We start from the raw sequence: 16,594 nt of genomic DNA, 5'->3' as shown, positions 1-16,594 counted from the left end.
GGACGTTGCCTTAGGGCTTATGCACACAAATGTATTTTCTTTCCGTTTTTTTTGGGCGGACCGTCTGCGGAACCATTCACTTCAATGGGTCCGCAAAAAAAACGGAAGTTACTCCGTGTGCATTCCGTTTCCGTATGTCCGTATTTCCGTTCCACCAAAAAATAGAACATGTCCTATTATTGTCTGCATTACAGGCAAGGATAGGACTGTTCTATTAAGGGCCAGCTGTTCCGTTCCGCATCCGTATTTTTTGCGGATATGTTTTTCGCGGACCGCAAAATACATACGGTCGTGTGCCTGAGCCCTTATCTTTCTGTTCAGTTAGTATCTCTGGTTTCTGTTGCTCCTCGTGCAGTACTTACCACTTTTGGCAAAACAGAAGTAACGGCATCTTTGATGGCGTCGCGGAGGCAGGGGATGTCGATGGCGGAACCGAGAGCCAGCAAAGCGTCCTGGCGGGAGAGAAGACGGAAGAGTGAGGATAAGTGCAGGTTAAACAAGGCATCACCCCCAGGTAATCTATTCTGAAGCCCAAACAATACAAAGGGGTGGAAAGTAATGCGTCCCGGCTGAGGGTTTGTTACAATTGCATCGCGTACAGACAATCCTCAGGAGTAAACAGCCTTGATTCCAGACTAATACATTATCTCTGCAGTGATACATTGTAACAAACTCTCAGGACAAGAGAGAGATTTGTGGTTATGATGTGTTTACTCCACAGAGGATCGTCTATACTGATGCATTGTACCAAACCTTCAGCTGTGAGAAGGGTAGGTTTTAGCTTCTCGGTGGGATAAAGAATGTTCTGAGACAAGCAAGCAGAGATTTTGACAAGGGTGAGGAAAAGAAGCACAACGTCTAGTAAAGTTTAATTATTATTGATATAGAAATGAACGCCGGCCCTTTAAGTTATAATAATAACTGTAATAACCAATACACAGGAAGAAAATGGAAAATCTGCGCAATAATAACAGCCAATATTCTGTGCTGATTACAGCGAGCGACGCCTGATTTATAGAACGAAATACGGCAGGAAGAGAACACAATGTATCTTCTAAGGTTATTTTATTTCCCATTATAATTCTCATAATTTCAATTTTTGCTTATAATAAAATATGAGATGAAAATAACTATGAAACTTCCCCCTCCCCCGCCCAGCGGACGCCGCCTCCATGTCGCGCCTGCCCGGATATCTATACCTATCCTATAGATTGTTGTGTTTGCGGCTCCGTTTCATTCGTTGTATCATATCTGCAACAAACAGATGGCGCGACTACAGCAGCGCGTGCAGCGGGCGCCGCCGACACGGAATTCAATTTACTGAAAACATTGTTCATTCTCAGCCGTATTTATCAGATCCGAGAGATGATGCCGAAATACAGCGCACAGGAGCCTCCGACCCCCGTCTCTGCAGACTAACGAGCCTCTCGGAAATGCTATTATATAACATAATAGCGTCACATGATAGAACCTGCAGAATATTACATCACTGAACACTCTAAAGATCTGCAGAACATTGCACCTCTACGTCCTGTCATTTACACACATTGTAATTGTGGTCCCTTATCATCTGTGTACATTGAAGCTGGTGTCCCCATAGACGGCGGACGGCAGTGTATCTACCTCCTACAGATGGCGGTGCGGCCTGTGATCACTGTCAGTGTATCTACCTCCTATAGACGGCGGTGCGGCCTGTGATCACTGTCAGTGTATCTACCTCCTATAGATGGCGGTGCGGCCTGTGATCACTGTCAGTGTATCTACCTCCTACAGATGGCGGTGCGGCCTGTGATCAGTCAGTGTATCTACCTCCTACAGATGGCGGTGCGGCCTGTGATCACTGTCAGTGTATCTACCTCCTATAGATGGCGGTGCGGCCTGTGATCACTGTCAGTGTATCTACCTCCTATAGAGGACGGTGCGGCCTGTGATCACTGTCGGTGTATCTACCTCCTATAGATGGCGGTGCGGCCTGTGATCACTGTCAGTGTATCTACCTCCTATAGACGGCGGTGCGGCCTGTGATCACTGTCAGTGTATCTACCTCCTACAGATGGCAGTGCGGCCTGTGATCACTGTCAGTGTATCTACCTCCTACAGATGGCGGTGCGGCCTGTGATCACTGTCAGTGTATCTACCTCCTACAGATGGCGGTGCGGCCTGTGATCACTGTCAGTGTATCTACCTCCTATAGATGGCGGTGCAGCCTGTGATCACTGTCAGTGTATCTACCTCCTATAGATGGCGGTGCGGCCTGTGATCACTGTCAGTGTATCTACCTCCTATAGATGGCGGTGCGGCCTGTGATCACTGTCAGTGTATCTACCTCCTATAGACGGCGGTGCGGCCTGTGATCGCCGTCAGTGTATCCACCTCCTATAGACGGCGGTGCGGCCTGTGATTACTGTCAGTGTATCTACCTCCTATAGACGGCGGTGCGGCCTGTGATCACTGTCAGTGTATCTACCTCCTACAGACGGCGGTGCGGCCTGTGATCACTGTCAGTGTATCCACCTCCTATAGATGGCGGTGCGGCCTGTGATCGCTGTCAGTGTATCTACCTCCTATAGATGGCGGTGCGGCCTGTGATCACTGTCAGTGTATCTACCTCCTACAGATGGCGGTGCGGCCTGTGATCACTGTCAGTGTATCTACCTCCTACAGATGGCGGTGGTGCGGCCTGTGATCACTGTCGGTGTATCTACCTCCTATAGATGGCGGTGCGGCCTGTGATCACTGTCAGTGTATCTACCTCCTATAGACGGCGGTGCGGCCTGTGATCACTGTCAGTGTATCTACCTCCTACAGATGGCGGTGCGGCCTGTGATCACTGTCAGTGTATCTACCTCCTATAGATGGCGGTGCGGCCTGTGATCACTGTCAGTGTATCTACCTCCTATAGATGGCGGTGCGGCCTGTGATCGCTGTCAGTGTATCTACCTCCTATAGACGGAGGTGCGGCCTGTGATCACTGTCAGTGTATCTACCTCCTACAGATGGCGGTGCGGCCTGTGATCACTGTCAGTGTATCTACCTCCTATAGATGGCGGTGCGGCCTGTGATCACTGTCAGTGTATCTACCTCCTATAGACGGAGGTGCGGCCTGTGATCACTGTCAGTGTATCTACCTCCTATAGATGGCGGTGCGGCCTGTGATCACTGTCAGTGTATCTACCTCCTATAGACGGAGGTGCGGCCTGTGATCGCTGTCAGTGTATCTACCTCCTACAGATGGCGGTGCGGCCTGTGATCACTGTCAGTGTATCTACCTCCTATAGATGGCGGTGCGGCCTGTGATCCCTGTCAGTGTATCTACCTCCTACAGATGGCGGTGCGGCCTGTGATCACTGTCAGTGTATCTACCTCCTATAGATGGCGGTGCGGCCTGTGAACACTGTCAGTGTATCTACCTCCTATAGATGGCGGTGCGGCCTGTGTTTACTGTCAGTGTATCTACCTCCTATAGATGGCGGTGCGGCCTGTGATCACCGTCAGTGTATCTACCTCCTATAGATGGCGGTGCGGCCTGTGATCACTGTCAGTGTATCTACCTCCTATAGATGGCGGTGCGGCCTGTGATCACTGTCAGTGTATCTACCTCCTATAGATGGCGGTGCAGCCTGTGATCACTGTCAGTGTATCTACCTCCTATAGATGGCGGTGCGGCCTGTGATCACTGTCAGTGTATCTACCTCCTATAGATGGCGGTGCGGCCTGTGATCACTGTCAGTGTATCTACCTCCTATAGATGGCGGTGCGGCCTGTGATCGCTGTCAGTGTATCTACCTCCTATAGATGGCGGTGCGGCCTGTGATCGCTGTCAGTGTATCTACCTCCTATAGACGGAGGTGCGGCCTGTGATCACTGTCAGTGTATCTACCTCCTACAGATGGCGGTGCGGCCTGTGATCACTGTCAGTGTATCTACCTCCTATAGATGGCGGTGCGGCCTGTGATCACTGTCAGTGTATCTACCTCCTATAGACGGAGGTGCGGCCTGTGATCACTGTCAGTGTATCTACCTCCTATAGATGGCGGTGCGGCCTGTGATCACTGTCAGTGTATCTACCTCCTATAGACGGAGGTGCGGCCTGTGATCGCTGTCAGTGTATCTACCTCCTACAGATGGCGGTGCGGCCTGTGATCACTGTCAGTGTATCTACCTCCTATAGATGGCGGTGCGGCCTGTGATCCCTGTCAGTGTATCTACCTCCTACAGATGGCGGTGCGGCCTGTGATCACTGTCAGTGTATCTACCTCCTATAGATGGCGGTGCGGCCTGTGAACACTGTCAGTGTATCTACCTCCTATAGATGGCGGTGCGGCCTGTGTTTACTGTCAGTGTATCTACCTCCTATAGATGGCGGTGCGGCCTGTGATCACCGTCAGTGTATCTACCTCCTATAGATGGCGGTGCGGCCTGTGATCACTGTCAGTGTATCTACCTCCTATAGATGGCGGTGCGGCCTGTGATCACTGTCAGTGTATCTACCTCCTATAGATGGCGGTGCAGCCTGTGATCACTGTCAGTGTATCTACCTCCTATAGATGGCGGTGCGGCCTGTGATCACTGTCAGTGTATCTACCTCCTATAGATGGCGGTGCGGCCTGTGATCACTGTCAGTGTATCTACCTCCTATAGATGGCGGTGCGGCCTGTGATCGCTGTCAGTGTATCTACCTCCTATAGATGGCGGTGCGGCCTGTGATCGCTGTCAGTGTATCTACCTCCTATAGATGGCGGTGCGGCCTGTGGTCACTGTCAGTGTATCTACCTCCTATAGACGGCGGTGCGGCCTGTGATCACTGTCAGTGTATCTACCTCCTATAGACGGCGGTGCGGCCTGTGATCACTGTCAGTGTATCTACCTCCTATAGACGGCGGTGCGGCCTGTGATCACTGTCAGTGTATCTACCTCCTATAGACGGCGGTGCGGCCTGTGATCACTGTCAGTGTATCTACCTCCTGTAGACGGTGGTGCGGCCTGTGATCACTGTCAGTGTATCTACCTCCTATAGATGGCGGTGCGGCCTGTGATCACTGTCAGTGTATCCACCTCCTATAGATGGCGGTGCGGCCTGTGATCACTGTCAGTGTATCTACCTCCTATAGACGGTGGTGCGGCCTGTGATCACTGTCAGTGTATCTACCTCCTATAGACGGTGGTGCGGCCTGTGATCACTGTCAGTGTATCTACCTCCTACAGACGGCGGTGCGGCCTGTGATCACCGTCAGTGTATCTACCTCCTATAGATGGCGGTGCGGCCTGTGATCACTGTCAGTGTATCTACCTCCTATAGACGGCGGTGCGGCCTGTGATCACTGTCAGTGTATCTACCTCCTATAGACGGCGGTGCGGCCTGTGATCACTGTCAGTGTATCTACCTCCTATAGACGGCGGTGCGGCCTGTGATCACTGTCAGTGTATCTACCTCCTATAGACGGTGGTGCGGCCTGTGATCACTGTCAGTGTATCTACCTCCTATAGACAGCGGTGCGGCCTGTGATCACTGTCAGTGTATCTACCTCCTATAGATGGCGGTGCGGCCTGTGATCACTGTCAGTGTACAGGAGCCTGGAATTTATTTATACTGTTAAAGCGCCTCCAATAACATCCTGTATCAGAACACATTTTACATGAAATCTAAGAAGGCAGCCATGTCCGGTGCAGTCCCATGTAAGTGACTACACAGGAGGTGTGAATACTATACAGGGAACACTATTGTGCTCTTCTACCTCCTTTGATTCTAGGGGCCCCATATCTTTGTGTACATTGTATCTGGGCCCCTCTGTCCTTAGGTTATATTGTAGTTGGGGGCCACGTAGCCGCTGTGTGCACCCCTACGAGAGGCCATTATGTTGTCCTCCTCTTCTCCTTTACAAAGCCATTAATATTCTTCGCCCGCCGTATACAGTACGCAGCTCCTCCGTCATCTCACCATCTAGTACACAACCACACTGGCAGGTTGGATTAATGACATGCAGAAAATAAAATCCTTATCGCCGTCCGTGGTGGATGGGAATCTGTCGCGGCTGATAGAGAGGGTGTCTTCTCTGGTTGGATGCGGCGGGCCTCCTCCCCGCTCATGACCTTTCTCTTCCTTCCTGTCTTTGCCGCTGATTGATGTTTCTTGCACTATCAGTAAATGTCACTAAATGCATGAGCGAGTCCACGGCAGACCCGAGGCAGGACGTGGACTGCGCCTGATAGGTACAAGATGGAGGACGGCGGACTGCGAGGACTCGTTACTCTGTCATATAGAAGTGGGGTGAAGTGATGACCGCGGCGATATCCCGAAAAACCATAATCGATAAGACGAGGAACGATTCAGAAGATTAAATCTTCTAAAATGTTCCCATAGTATAAGGTGTGAGGATCTCATGTCTGATCACATCATTATATCAGTGATGTCATCAGCAGGGGGCGGGGCTGTGACAACATGGGGAGGTTTTAGGAGGGAGTCAGCTTTCGGGGCACACATCTGGAGGAGGCTCGTCCACACACAAGCACAGATAGAAGGCTGACAACCAGGACACAAGGCTGACAACCAGGACACATGGAGGAGAAGGCTATGTGATGGTTTGGAGGGTGACGGAAGAAGACAGATACGGGGCCCCGAGCAGGGAGCGGTCACAGACGTGACGGGAAAGTGTAAAAGTGAGGAATAAAAGTAAACTCTGAGACCGCTCATAATTAAGTCCTCCAGTAATGAAGTATTGATCCCGCAGCAAGAATAATCATGGCTTCTATTTGATCAATGATCCCGGAGTGGGGGAGGGGGCAGCGCTGGGGCAGCCATACTGCGGAGACTCATTGTACACAGAAATAACCCATCAATAGGTTCCCTGCGGCTGGAAAATAACAATTCTTATGTGTCAGGCGCCCGGGGAGAGGATCTGCAACATGTTACTCCATTACTACACACTGAGCGCTCTAAGCCCTGTCTTCAAGGGGAACTCCACCTTTAAAGGGCCGCTCCAGTCTGATGGACATACAGACTCACCTTTTCCAAGATCTCTGCTTGCTGTCTGCAAATGAATACATTCCTGCTTATATTCAGAATCTGAAAATCTACCCTGAACTCAGGCTACTTTCACACTCGCATTAAGCTGTTCCGGAAGCGTTTTTTGCTTAAAGCTACAGCTGAGGGTAACGTCCTACAGCTGAGGGTTTGTTACAATGATTTGCAGAGTGGACAGTCCTCCGTAAGGTCCAGACTGATACAATTGATCTGCACTGACACACTGTACCAAGTAGACATGGGACAATGAGTGAAAATCTGATCTGCATTCTGTAACTATTTTTCCATGTATAAGACCAATATTCCTTTGTCTTATAGGAAGGAATACGGGTTGGTAATAGGAAGATCACCCGCCACCACAGAGCAGGAGCTGCCGAGGTATTCAGCCCACAGAGCATTGTCTGGACTGGATATATTGTAGCAAACCCTCTGCTGAGAGAAATGTTAGGCCTGTACAAATGCCACCCTCTGGTTGTAGATGAGAATGTTCCCTGTACACTGATATAAATTCATGTAAAATTCTGTCTGCCTGCAGCCACCACTAGGGGGAGCTCACTGCATAAGGATTTATACATCCTCAATGGGAGCTGTTAAATAATGCAATGAGCTCCCCCTACTGGCAGCTACAGGAATACACCATGACCTTGTGGGCAGAAGCAGTTCAGTTCAGGGCACCAGTTGCATGGTCTCCTGTGTGATAAGCTTGTCACTGAATCATTTACCATTGTCCTTTTGTTTGGAAATGATGTCATCGGAACATAGTTATGGGTAACATTCCTCCTGGCCCTGCTAGATCTGCTGTTATATCTTGGATTTAGAAAAGTATTGGCACCCTTGAACTAATTTTGTGCTTGAAGCTCCTGGACCCAAGTGCATCAACTGTCTAACCCCCCAACTTTCCAGGCATCCCCCCATACAAGCACCCTACAATCAGGCAACAGGATCCACGTGCAGGTGCACGCTCTGCATCTATAGATACAACACTGCCAACAAGTGAATTTGGTAGAAAAGTGTTGCAGAAGAGCAGGTGCTCAGAGCAGGTAAATGTGACGCAGAAGTGCAGTTGCTCAGAGCAGGCAAATGTGACGCAGAAGTGCAGTTGCTCAGAGCAGGCAAATGTGACGCAGAAGAGCAGGTGCTCAGAGCAGGCAAAAGTGCCTCAAAAGAGCAGGTGCTCAGAGCAGGTAAAAGTGCCGCAGAAGAGCAGGTGCTCAGAGCAGGCAAAAGTGCCTCAGAAGAGCAGGTGCTCAGAGCAGGCAAATGTGATGCAGAAGTGCAGGTGCTCAGAGCAGGCAAAAGTGACGCAGAAGTGCAGGTGCTCAAGAGCAGGTAAAAGTGACGCAGAAGTGCAGGTGCTCAGAGGAGGTAAAAGTGATGCAGAAGTGTAAGTGCTCAGAGCAGGTAAAAGTGACGCAGAAGAGCATGTGCTCAGAGCACGTAAATGTGACGCAGAAGTTCAGGTCCTCAGAGCAGGCAAAAGTGACGCAGAAGTGCAGGTGCTCAGAGCAGGCAAATGTGACACAGAAGTGCAGGTGCTCAGAGCAGGTAAAAGTGACGCAGAATTGCAGGTGCTCAGAGCAGGTAAAAGTGACGCAGAAGTGCAGGTGCTCAGAGCAGGTAAATGTGATGCAGAAGTGCAGGTGCTCAGAGCAGGTAAAAGTAACGCAGAAGTGCAGGTGCTCAGAGCATGTAAAAGTGACGCAGAATTGCAGGTGCTCAGAGCAAGCAAAAGTGACGCAGAAGTGCAGGTGCTCAGAGGAGGTAAAAGTGATGCAGAAGTGCAGGTGCTCAGAGGAGGTAAAAGTGATGCAGAAGTGTAAGTGCTCAGAGCAGGTAAAAGTGACGCAGAAGAGCATGTGCTCAGAGCACGTAAATGTGACGCAGAAGTTCAGGTGCTCAGAGCAGGCAAATGTGACGCAGAAGTGCAGGTGCTCAGAGCAGGCAAATGTGACGCAGAAGTGCAGGTGCTCAGAGCAGGCAAATGTGACGCAGAAGTGCAGGTGCTCAGAGCAGGCAAATGTGACGCAGAAGTGCAGGTGCTCAGAGCAGGCAAAAGTGACGCAGAAGTGCAGGTGCTCAGAGCAGGAAAAAGTGACGCAGAAGTGCTCAGGGCAGGCAAAAGTGAAGCAGAAGAGCAGGTGCTGAGACCAGGCAAATGTGACGCAGAAAACCAGGTGCTCAGAGCAGGTAAAAGTGAAGCAGAAGTGCAGGTGCTCAGAGAAGGCAGAAAGAGGGCGTCAAACAATTCCAAAAACACCACACTGCTAAACAAGTAGGCGGCTTACAATACATAAGGCACAGTTCTCGCCAAGGGCCTTCTCCAGCTTCATCGCTGCTATTGTTAATAAATGTGGGACAAGGATTCCCTGAAGAGTTGAGAGAACACAGAGAAGAAACAAACAGCAACATGATGTATGGAAACAGAAAGAGGGAAAGAAGATGGGGGAGAAAAAAAGAGAGGAAAAAAATGAAAAACAGTAAAAAGAGGGACAAAAGGTGGAAAAAAAAAGAGGCAAAAGATTGGAAGTGGAAGAAAAAAAATAGGTAAGAATCAAAAGAGGAAAAAATGTAAAAGAAGAGGTAGAAAAAGAGATAGAAAAAAAGAGGGAAGAAAATTAAAGAACCAGAAGAGGAAAGGAAATAAAAGAGTGAAGAATTTGAATTAGGAGAAAGGAGGAGGAAAAGGTGAAAGAAGAGGAAGAAAAATAAATAGAAGAAAAGGGGAAGAAACTTAAAGAAGAAAACTGTAAAGAATAAAGAGGAAGAAGATTCGAAGAAAAGGTGAAAGAAAAAGAAAAGAAGAAGATAAATAAGAAGAAAAACTGAAAACTAAAAAAAGGAGAGAAAGAGGATGAATAAAAAGAAAAAAAAAGAAGTGGATAGTAAGAAAAAGGGTGACAAACAGGAAAGGTAACAAAAGAAAGACAAAGTAAGAGGGAAAAGAAAGAAGAGTAAGGCCTCCTGCACACGACAGTTTTTTTTCACGGTCCGCAAAAACGGGGTCCGTGGGTCCGTGATCCGTGACCGTTTTTTCGTCCGTGGGTCTTCCTTGATTTTTGGAGGATCCACGGACATGAAAAAAAAGTAGTTTTGGTGTCCGCCTGGCCGTGCGGAGCCAAACGGATCCGTCCTGAATTACAATGCAAGTCAATGGGGACGGATCCGTTTGACGTTGACACAATATGGTGCCATTTCAAACGGATCCGTCCCCATTGACTTTCAATGTAAAGTCTGGAGTTCTTTTATACCATCGGATTGGATATTTTAACTTGAAGCGTCCCCATCACCATGGGAACGCCTCTATGTTAGAATATACTGTCGGATATGAGCCACTCCGTGAACCTCAGATCCGACAGTATATTCTAACACAGAGGCGTTCCCATGGTGATGGGGACGCTTCAGGTTAGAATACACTACAAACTTTGTACATGACTGCCCCCTGCTGCCTGGCAGCACCCGATCTCTTACAGGGGGATATGATAGCACAATTAACCCCTTCAGGTGCGGCACCTAAAGGGGTTAATTGTACTATCATATTCCCCTGTAAGAGATCAGGGCTGCCAGGCAGCAGGGGGCAGCCCCCCCCCCTCCCCAGTTTTAATATCGTTGGTGGCACAGTGTGCGCCCACCATCGCACCCCCCTCCCTCCCTCCCTCTATTGTATTAAATCGTTGGTGGCACAGTGTGCCAACCACCATCGGCCCCCCCCCTCCCTCTATAGCAGTTACAACATTGGTGGCAGTGTGCGGCCTCCCATTCCCCCCCCCCATCATTGGTGGCAGCGGAGTTCCGATCGGAGTCCCAGTTTAATCGCTGGGGCTCCGATCGGTAACCATGGCAACCAGGACGCTACTGCAGCCCTGGTTGCCATGGTTACTTAGCAATAGTACAATTGTAGAAGATTCATTCTTACCTGCTTGCTGCTGCGATGTCTGTGTCCGGCCGGGAGCTCCTCCTACTGGTAAGTGACAGGTCTGTGCGGCGCATTGCTAAAGAACTGTCACTTACCAGTAGGAGGAGCTCCCGGCCGTTCACAGACATCGCAGCAGCAAGCAGGTAAGTATGAATCTTCTACTGTTGTACTATTGCTAAGTAACCATGGCAACCAGGGCTGCAGTAGCTTCCTGGTTGCCATGGTTACCGATCGGAGCCCCAGCGATTAAACTGGGACTCCGATCGGAACTCCGCTGCCACCAATGATGGGGGAGGGGGGGGAATGGGAGGCCGCACACTGCCACCAATGTTGTTACTGCTATAGAGGGAGGGGGGGCCGATGGTGGTTGGCACACTGTGATCTTCGGATCCGTCTGTATGAAAGCAACCTACGGCCACGGATCACGGACACGGATGCCAATCTTGTGTGCATCCGTGTTCTTTCACGGACCCATTGACTTGAATGGGTCCGTGAACCGTTGTCCGTCAAAAAAATAGGACAGGTCATATTTTTTTGACGGACAGGATACACGGATCACGGCCTCGGCTGCAAAACGGTGCATTTTCCGATTTTTCCACGGACCCATTGAAAGTCAATGGGTCCGCGAAAAAAAATGGAAAACGGCACAACGGCCACGGGTGCACACAACGGTCGTGTGCAGGAGGCCTAAGTGGAAGAAGAAGAAGGAGGAGAAGTAAGAGTAAACTGGACAAGGCATCTTGAAAACAGTGTGCTTATGAAGAGTATAAGAACTGCAGCGCCCCCTCCCCTCAGACTGGTATAGCCTTGTATCTAAGTACCCTGACTGGTTTGCCCCCTGCCTGGCACCCATCACCAAGGGCACCTGGACCTGACACACTTAGAGCAGCAGTGGTGTTCTGGATGGTTCCTGGGCCTGGCAGAGGTTCCTCCTCATTTGGCTTCTTGGCGCCCGGCAGCTCCACCACAGCTTTTATAAGGTAATGGCTCTAAGCAGAAGTTAATTTTGGAATTAAAATCCAATTTAGGTTTTGGAGAGGCGGCGGAGGGCTGGGATGTTCTCTAATGAGTGGAGCGGACTTACTGTCAGGAGGACCACACGGACAGCTAAAGATAACCCACCGGCCAGTAAGGTTGTTGCAATACCAAAATTTTGACTTGATGTCGATACCATAAAAAAAATATTGCGATACTCGATACCACGCAAAAAAAAAGATAAAACACCAAAAAAGCCACGTGCATTCCGCATTTAAAAAAATTGCGAATCGCACCGTTTTTTTTTGTTCCGGTGTAAACCACAAAGGAGATTTTTAAAAATATTTTTATAGGTTGGACTTTTCGGACGTGGCAATACGTGATATGTTTATTTATTTATTGTTTATATATTTTATATGTAAAATTGGGAAGGTGATTTGTACTTAGTATTTTGGTGTTTTTTTTTTACTTTTTTTTATTTAATAACTATTTCCCCCTTCAGGGGCTAGAACTTGGGGTCTTTTCATCCCTTGTCCTATTCACCCTGATAGATCTCTATGAGGGTGAATAGGACCTCACACTCTCCCTGCTGCCTTGCACATAGTGCACACAGCAGCTGGGAGGTTACCATGGCAGCCAGGGCTTCAGTAGCGTCCTGGCTGCCATGGTAACCGATCGGAGCCCCAGGATTACACTGCTGGGGCTCCGATCAGAAGCTGCCACTGCCACCAATGAAGAGGAGGGGAGGGCACCCTGTGGCCACTGCCACCAATGTTTTTAATACTGGGGAGGGGGGGGGGGCGGGAGGACGCACTGCCCCACCAATGATAATTAACCTTTAGGGTCCATTCACATGTCCGTAATTTGAGTCCGAATTCGTTCCGCAATTTATGGACCCATTCACTTTCAATGGGACTGGAACGGATGCGAATCCGCATTTCTAGGATCCGCATTTGCTTTTTCGTGATCCGCATCCGTTTTTTTCGGGATCCGCAATTCCATTCCTGAAAAAAATAGAACATGTCCTATTCTTGGACCAGAAAAGGCATTTTCTATTATAGTGTCTGTAATGTGCGGTCCGCAAATTGCGGATCGCACATTGCAGGTGTCCGTGTTTTGCGGATCCGAAAAATACTTACGGACGTGTGACTGGACCCGTAGGGAGGCGGGTGTAGGCAACAGATCAGCGGCAGTTAACCCCTCAATCTGTGATATTATAGAATATATTATACACTCATTGATACCGCCCCCAGAGAGAAATCTTGGATTGCTGCAGGTATGTCTCAGGCCGATGTCTAACCGATTACGGCCTCATGCACACGACAGTTTTTTTTCACGGCCCGCAAAAACTGGGTCCGTGGGTCCGTGATCCGTGACCGTTTTTTCGTCCGTGGGTCTTCCTTGATTTTTGGAGGATCCACGGACATGAAAAAAAAGTCGTTTTGGCGTCCGCCTGGCCGTGCGGAGCCAAACGGATCCGTCCTGAATTACAATGCAAGTCAATAGGGACGGATCCGTTTGAAGTTGACACAATATGGTGCCATTTCAAACGGATCCGTCCCCATTGACTTTCAATGTAAAGTCTGGAGTTCTGTTATACCATCGGATTGGAGTTTTCTCCAATCCGATGGTATATTTTAACTTGTAGCGTCCCCATCACCATGGGAACGCCTCTATGTTAGAATATACTGTCGGATATGAGCTACATCGTGAAACTCATTTCCGACAGTATATTCTAACACAGAGGCGTTCCCATGGTGATGGAGACGCTTCAGGTTAGAATATACAAAAAAACTGTGTACATGACTGCCCCCTGCTGCCTGGCAGGTGCTGCCAGGCAGCAGGGGGCAGACCCCCCCCCTGTTTTTAACTCATTGGTGGCCAGTGGGCCCCCCCTCCCCTGTTGTTAACTCGTTGGTGGCCAGTGTGCGCACCCCCCTCCCTCCCTCTATTGTTTTAATACATTGGGGCCAGTGTGCGCGCGCCCCCCAACCCCCCCTCTATTATTTTAATACATTGGGGCCAGTGTGCGCGCGCCCCCACAACCCCCCCCCCCCTCCCTCCCTCTATTGTTTTAATACATTGGGGCCAGTGTGCGCGCGCCCCCCCAACCCCCCCTCCCTCCCTCTCTCTATTGTTTTAATACATTGGGGCCAGTGTGCGCACCCCCCCCTCCCTCCCTCTATTGTAATCATCATCGGTGGCAGCGGAGTAGAAGATTTTCATACTTACCTGCTTCTTGCTGCTGCGATGTCTGCGTCCGGCCGGGAGCTCCTCCTACTGGTAAGTGACAGCAATGCGCCGCACAGACCTGTCACTTACCAGTAGGAGGAGCTCCCGGCCGGACGCAGACATCGCAGCAGCAAGAAGCAGGTAAGTATGAAAATCTTCTACTCCGCTGCCACCGATGATGATTACAATAGAGGGAGGGAGGGGGGGTTGGGGGTTGGGGGGGTGCGCACACTGGCCCCAATGTATTAAAACAATAGAGGGAGGGAGGGGGGGTTGGGGGGGCGCGCGCACACTGGCCCCAATGTATTAAAACAATAGAGGGAGGGAGGGGGGGTTGGGGGGGGGGGCGCGCACACTGGCCCCAATGTATTAAAACAATAGAGGGAGGGAGGGAGGGGGGTGCGCACACTGGCCACCAACGAGTTAACAACAGGGGAGGGGGGGGGCCGCACAATGATATTCAAACTGGGGAGGGGGGGGGGGGTCTGCCCCCTGCTGCCTGGCAGCCCTGATCTCTTACAGGGGGATATGATGGGGTTAATTGTACTATCATATCCCCCTGTAAGAGATCGGGTGCTGCCAGGCAGCAGGGGGCAGTCTTGTACAAAGTTTGCAGTGTATTCTAACTAGAAGCGTCCCCATCACCATGGGAACGCTTCTGTGTTAGAATATACTGTCGGAAATGAGTTTTCACGAAGTGAAAACTTAGATCAGAAAAAGCTTTTATGCAGACGGATCTTCGGATCCGTCTGTATGAAACTAAAACCTACGGCCACGGATCACGGACACGGATGCCAATCTTGTGTGCATCCGTGTTCTTTCACGGACCCATTGACTTGAATGGGCCCGTGAACCGTTGGCCGTGAAAAAAATAGGACAGGTCATATTTTTTTCACGGCCAGGAAACACGGCTCACGGATGCGGCTGCCAAACGGTGCATTTTCCGATTTTTCCACGGACCCATTGAAAGTCAATGGGTCCGTGAAAAAAAACGGAAAACGGCACAACGGCCACGGATGCACACAACGGTCGTGTGCATGAGGCCTACAGCTGTGGTCTGATTAGACTCTTGCCACAAGAGGACGTAAAAGTGCTTCCCCAGCTGCCCTACAGAAAGGCTCTCAGAGGCTACTTTTGGTTAGTGTACCTCTTGATGAGAGAACGTGAAGATATTTTGCACAGTTGACAGACTTTGAGAATCATCATTGGGCTAAGAGAAGCCGGATGTTCATTTCCAAATAATTGCCCACCGTTAGGAGGTGTTGAGAGTAGTGGTTATGTGTGGGCACACACTGTGAACAGGCCCGGGACGGTCTAGATCTAGACAGACACCAGTAGAGAGGTTTTATTCAGGCTAGAGGCCGTATCTCATCTTGTATCAAACCTAGAGGCCGTATCTCATCTTGTATCGAGCCGAGAGGCCGTATCTCATATTGTATCGAGCCGAGAGGCCGTATCTCATCTTGTTTCCAGGCTAGAGGCCATAACTCATCATGAATACAGCCTAGAGGCCGTATATCATCTTGTATCCAGGCTAGAGGCCGTATCTCATTCTGTATCTAGGCTGGAGGCCGTATCTCATTTTGTATCCAGGCTAGAGGCCGTATCTCATCTTGTATAGAGCCTAGAGGCCGTATCTCATCTTGTATCCAGGCTAGAGGCCGTATCTCATTCTGTATCTAGGCTGGAGGCCGTATCTCATTTTGTATCCAGGCTAGAGGCCGTATCTCATCTTGTATCCAGCCTAGAGGCCGTATCTCATCTTGTATCCAGGCTAGAGGCGTATCTCATCTTGTAAAGAGACTAGAGGCCGTATCTCATCTTGTATACAGGCTAGAGGCCGTATCTCATCTTGTAACCAGGCTAGAGGCCGTATCTCATCTTGTATCCAGGCTAGAGGCTGTATCTCATCTTGTATCCAGGCTAGAGGCGTATCACATCTTGTAACCAGGCTAGAGGCGTATCTCATCTTGTAACCAGGCTAGAGGCCATATCTCATCTAGTATCCAGGCTAGAGGCCGTATCTCATCTTGTATCCAGGCTAGAGGCCGTATCTCATCTTGTAACCAGGCTAGAGGCGTATCTCATCTTGTAACCAGGCTAGAGGCCATATCTCATATTGTAACCAGCCTAGAGGCCGTATCTCATCTTGCATCCAGACTAGAGGCCGTATCTCATCCTGTATCTAGGCTAGAGGCCGATTCTTATATTGTAATCAGGCTAGAGGCCGTATCTCATCCTGTATCTAGGCTAGAGGCCGTATCTCACCTTGTATCCAGGCTAGAGGCCGTATCACATCCTGTATCTAGGCTAGAGGCCGTATCTCATCTTGTATCCAGGCTAGAAGCCATAACTCATCTTATATACAAGCTAGAGGCCGTATCTCATCTTGTATCCAGGCTAGAGGCCGTATCTCATCTTGTTTCCAGGCTAGAGGCCGTATCTCATTTTGT

The 16,594-nt window shown here is 49.8% G+C and overlaps 1 protein-coding gene across 1 annotated transcript in view; it reads right to left on the bottom strand.

Annotated features, from left to right (window-relative positions):
* The window catches only part of LOC122930589 (cGMP-dependent 3',5'-cyclic phosphodiesterase-like), a 191,461-nt gene extending 182,110 nt beyond the window's left edge, over positions 1–9,351 (bottom strand). Inside the window, exons 1-3 of the mRNA XM_044284079.1 lie at positions 9,307–9,351; positions 749–805; positions 363–524 (exon numbers count right to left, since the gene is read on the bottom strand). Coding sequence (XP_044140014.1) covers positions 363–524; positions 749–805; positions 9,307–9,351 — 264 coding nt within the window. The remainder of the gene's footprint in view (positions 1–362; positions 525–748; positions 806–9,306) is intronic.
* Between the last annotated feature and the right edge of the window lie 7,243 nt (positions 9,352–16,594).

The sequence above is a fragment of the Bufo gargarizans genome, chromosome 3 (assembly GCF_014858855.1).
Source record: "Bufo gargarizans isolate SCDJY-AF-19 chromosome 3, ASM1485885v1, whole genome shotgun sequence".
Classification (NCBI taxonomy): Eukaryota; Metazoa; Chordata; class Amphibia; order Anura; family Bufonidae; genus Bufo; species Bufo gargarizans.
The sequence above is the reverse complement of the archived record's forward strand: the minus strand, read 5'-3'. Positions and strand labels throughout refer to the sequence as shown.